Below are 1,361 nucleotides of genomic sequence, written 5' to 3' on the forward strand. Positions count from 1 at the left end.
AGGAAAATAAAACTGGTAATGCAAGTGTTAGCGTTACATATAAGAACTCAAGATCTGTCGCCTCAGGCAAATCTATTTGAAAATTGAAAGACTAGAAAATTTGTTAGAGATCTAGTTGAGTTCTCTTTAATGATTAGCCTGATGTGGAGACGAGGTAGGACAGGGTCGAGATTATTCTAGCGAATAAGAATGTGTGAGAATGGTGTCAATCACAGGGCCAGAGCACTCCTAGTGACTTCTCCATTAATTTGAATAAGATACAGCTGGTGCAGGCGTTTTCATACATGTCCATTTCCAAAATATCAGCTCTGCATCGTATGCAATTGTCCATAACGTAGAAAATTCAACAACTGCATCCTAGAAAATATGGAGTCTTGATAATGGAGGAGGACAAAGTGAAACCACTTTACTTTTTTCTTTCCTTTTTGGCTCTCTTTTCCTCCTCTTGCTCTCCTACCTCTTTCCCATCCGAAACAACATGCATGCTTTCCCGCGGATGATTTTAATGGAACTAAGAGATATGTAGCCTGTGGCGAGAGACAGGAATCTCACATGGTTTGGTTTGGACCGAATAATCCATGTAAATTAGGTGGTGAGCATATTGTGTGCGGATAGTCAACAAGAGATTCGTCAGCCTTACAAATGTTGGAACAAAGCCAGTTGAAACTACTTATATCACTGCAGTCCTTCGGCCACTGATTGAGTTTGAAGGCGCAGCATATCTCAGCTACGCCTGCACAATCTGCGACACATGCACCAACACTTTGACGTGAGGTCACTGCATCTCTCGCCCTGTCACACATTCAAGGAGGTTATCCACCCAACGCAACGTCAGGAGGGCAAACTCACATCAGCAGGGAGATTGACGATTGGGTAACAGGGTCCCCATTTCCATTGAATGTGATTCACCTTGATGTGTTCAATGCAATTGGCAAACATAATGAACACACCTGAAGGAGAAATTGCCACAACATGAAAAGAATCATTGTAAAATTCCAGCTTGTTCTTATCATTCACTATTTGATGCTTTGTGCCGCTAATTAGACAAGTCCTCTGACACATTCAGCGTCCCTCCGTATAAACAAATTCTTCATTTTACTAACCAAATCATCTGGAATGCCTATTTGGATGTCGCTGATTGCCATAAAAATGGAGGCCACAAGTGGGGAATTAACAGATAATAATGCACATCAAGAACCTCCAAGTTATTCTCCTCTGCTCCTCTTCCTAGTGTTATTGAAACAAGCCGTGAAAACTTAACCTGCAAAGATGCGGATCGAACGAATCGTAGTGGGTAGTGACACATGTGTGTTCCAACACTGCTCAAGCCAAATAGACACAGATAAAAAAATTAAATGTTT

General features: G+C 41.5%; 1 protein-coding gene across 1 annotated transcript; it reads right to left on the bottom strand. All coding sequences in view use genetic code 11, as the record gives it.

The window, feature by feature from the left end:
• Positions 1-831: 831 nt before the first annotated feature.
• On the bottom strand, positions 832-1,062 carry EGR_11150 (hypothetical protein; the record flags this gene model as incomplete). The annotated part of the gene is made up of 1 exon (XM_024500397.1): positions 832-1,062. One exon carries the CDS (start codon positions 1,060-1,062, stop codon positions 832-834), a length of 231 nt encoding a protein of 76 aa, XP_024345190.1.
• Between the last annotated feature and the right edge of the window lie 299 nt (positions 1,063-1,361).

This window comes from Echinococcus granulosus (genome assembly GCF_000524195.1).
Source record: "Echinococcus granulosus chromosome Unknown EG_S00421, whole genome shotgun sequence".
NCBI lineage: Eukaryota > Metazoa > Platyhelminthes > Cestoda > Cyclophyllidea > Taeniidae > Echinococcus > Echinococcus granulosus.